Source organism: Mesocricetus auratus, unplaced genomic scaffold, assembly GCF_017639785.1.
Source record: "Mesocricetus auratus isolate SY011 unplaced genomic scaffold, BCM_Maur_2.0 Super-Scaffold_100011, whole genome shotgun sequence".
Lineage (NCBI taxonomy): Eukaryota > Metazoa > Chordata > Mammalia > Rodentia > Cricetidae > Mesocricetus > Mesocricetus auratus.
In genome coordinates this window covers 42072848-42074565 of record NW_024429195.1, presented here as the reverse complement: position 1 = coordinate 42074565, position 1718 = coordinate 42072848, and the positions used below count along the sequence as shown (strand labels likewise).

Sequence of the window (1718 nt, the reverse complement as noted above, 5' to 3'; positions counted from 1 at the left end):
TTTCTGTTCTGTTACGATGTGAACACAAACTATCAAATATTTTCACTTGAGGATCCCAAATACAGGAAGTGGTGAAATGTGAGAAGTTAATGAGAAGGAATATGGTAGGAACAGGAAGTTCTGATTAGACTAGGGTCACTATGTTTCCTGTATATCCAAATGGTTCTTTTAAATTCTCTGAGTATTTATCTCAGCTTCTAGAAACATGGAAAATATCTTCACCTCATTCTCTGAAATGTTGGTGTTATCTTACTGGTCTAATCAGTGAAGATTGCATTGAGCTGAGTACCAATACCATGATGGGGGTAGGAATCATAAGTCGTGTCTACAGCAACATCATAGCCGGGAGGGCCAGCCTGAAAGGGAGTTGAATGTACATGGCCTGAATTTAGACTTGCAGAGGTATAATGTGGCATGAAGCTATAGGATTTTTCCAAATCAGGGGAACCATCTTGCTTCAGGGAGAAGTTGCCACTGATGCTCAAGGGTGGTGTGAGTGGACCCTCATATGGGGGGGTACTGCAATCGGGTGGATGGTTCCCAAATGAAGAGTCTCCCAAACTCTTAAGTGGTTGAGGTTTGAGATGAAGGAGATGTGTTTCCATATGGCCATAAGGAGGGCTTGGTAGCCCTGGAGACTGATAGTTGAAGTTGTGGACAGGGACAGTAGAGTCACAAATTGGAGATTTTTCCTCGTGCTTCTCCAAGACAGCAGATTGAGGTCCCAGTTGGAGACATCCAGCCACCAGGTTGCTTGTGGGCTGAGAGAGCCCTTTACAAAGCATCTCCACAAATCCCTTCCCTTCAAGTGTCTGACCAGTCTTCAGGACTTCAGACAAGGCCCAGATGTAGTTCCTTGCCAAACGAAGAGTCTCTATCTTGGAAAGTTTTTGGGTTTTAGAGTAACATGGCATGACTCTCCTAAGGTTATCCAAGGCATCATTCAGGCCATGCATTCGGGTCCGTTCTCGAGCATTGGCCTTGACTCTTCGAGCCCTGAACCTCTCCAGGCGAGCTTTGGTCATCTTCTTTTTCTTGGGACCTCTTCTTTTAGGTTTCTCTCCATCTTCTTCTTCTTCCTCCTCTTCTTCAATACTGTCATGCTCTTCAGTTAAGGTTCCAAGCATCCCATAAGAACCTGGTCTTCTCTCCTGCTCCTTCATCTCATTTTGAGAGCCCAGTCCTTTGTCCATCCAGGATTGTGTGTTGACCAGCTCCACCATATCCTTGGATTTCATGTACATTTTTGCCATTTACAGAACCTGGAAAGAGGAAATACCAAAAAAAAAAAGTTAAACTCCAAAATACCTGATGTAAATGTAAACTGAGATAGGCATGATGGCACATGCCTACGATCCCAACCCTTGGGAGGCAGAGGGAGGAAGATCAGGAATTAAAAGTCATCGCTAACAGTAGAGAAAGTTCACCGCCAGTCTGAACTACATGAGACTCTGTCAAAAGACACGCAAAATTTGTTTTTATTCCATGGTTATAGAGAATATTGTGTTGGGATTTCATATTTCACAATTTCTTTGCCCATCTGTCATTTTAAATTAAACCAAGGCTCAAAGAATTGCCCTAGACATACATCTCTTTACAGCATGCTACCAAAAAAATTTAGGACAAAAGAAAAAAATGAATACTCATTGAGGTGCTAGTGTCTGACTTTTAATTCTTAGATTATTTGTCTTATAGGCATTTTACACAAAATAACAAAG

The 1718-nt window shown here is 42.3% G+C and overlaps 1 protein-coding gene across 1 annotated transcript; it reads right to left on the bottom strand.

Moving 5' to 3' along the window:
• Positions 1 to 257: 257 nt before the first annotated feature.
• Neurod4 (neuronal differentiation 4) lies at positions 258 to 1253 on the bottom strand. Its single transcript, XM_005079667.3, has one exon. It carries the CDS (start codon positions 1251 to 1253, stop codon positions 258 to 260), a length of 996 nt encoding a protein of 331 aa, XP_005079724.2.
• Between the last annotated feature and the right edge of the window lie 465 nt (positions 1254 to 1718).

Bases quoted from the DNA above. Each gene is read 5' to 3' on its own strand.
- Neurod4 (XM_005079667.3), bottom strand. From the start codon at position 1,253: ATGGCAAAAATGTACATGAAATCCAAGGATATGGTGGAGCTGGTCAAC.